Source organism: Aplysia californica, unplaced genomic scaffold (genome assembly GCF_000002075.1).
Source record: "Aplysia californica isolate F4 #8 unplaced genomic scaffold, AplCal3.0 scaffold00348, whole genome shotgun sequence".
NCBI lineage: Eukaryota > Metazoa > Mollusca > Gastropoda > Aplysiida > Aplysiidae > Aplysia > Aplysia californica.
The window spans coordinates 108,039-108,717 of NW_004797618.1; the positions used below are offsets into that span (position 1 = coordinate 108,039).

Sequence of the window (679 nt, forward strand, 5' to 3'; positions counted from 1 at the left end):
CCCCCAACACACACACACACACAAGGACCCCGACGAGAGACTGGCGAAATGCCGCTCACCTCTGCGCACTGGTCCCTCTCCTTGATGAGCCTGTGTAGATGGTGGAACGTCTTCTCCAGGTACACGCCGGAGCTGGTGGGCGACTCGGGACGCTGCGTGGGCAAAATGGTCTCGTAGTCATCTGTCACCTAGAGTTAGAAAAAAAAAAACAATGTTTTTTAGTAGAGGTTTTACGGCGCTCGCAACTGCATAAAGTCATATGAGCGCCAGAAGATTAGAGGTGTCACAAGAGAGTAACAAACATAAAAAAAGAAAAAGGGGAGATAAGGACGATATATGTTTGATAGGAAAGAAGGAGCAAACCACACCAGAGCACCCGCCAACCACCCACAAAAAACCCAAATAAAAAAAACAACGAATTAAGCTGTTGATAACTCTCGAGTCCATACGATGATGGCCACATAACTGCCTCTTTAGTAAGAGGTCTGCTGGGGTAATAGTATAGACTGTGAAGCGCATAGAGCTTTTTCTTGAGCGGGAATTTGCGCTATACAAATGCTACATATTATTATTAATAAGAGTTTTATGACACCTCTAAGCAACATTGTTGTAAAGCGCAAAGTGCATGTTGTAGAGCGTGGATATGCGCAATATAAATGAAGTTATTAATATAATTATT

At 43.6% G+C, this 679-nt stretch overlaps 1 protein-coding gene across 1 annotated transcript in view; it reads right to left on the minus strand.

Annotated features, from left to right (window-relative positions):
• LOC101846011 (girdin) overlaps positions 1-679 on the minus strand; it is a gene marked incomplete in the record, with an annotated part of 124,263 nt that overhangs the window by 44,641 nt on the left and 78,943 nt on the right. The window contains 1 exon segment of the mRNA XM_005102914.3: positions 60-188. Within this exon segment, the coding sequence (XP_005102971.3) occupies positions 60-188 (129 nt within the window).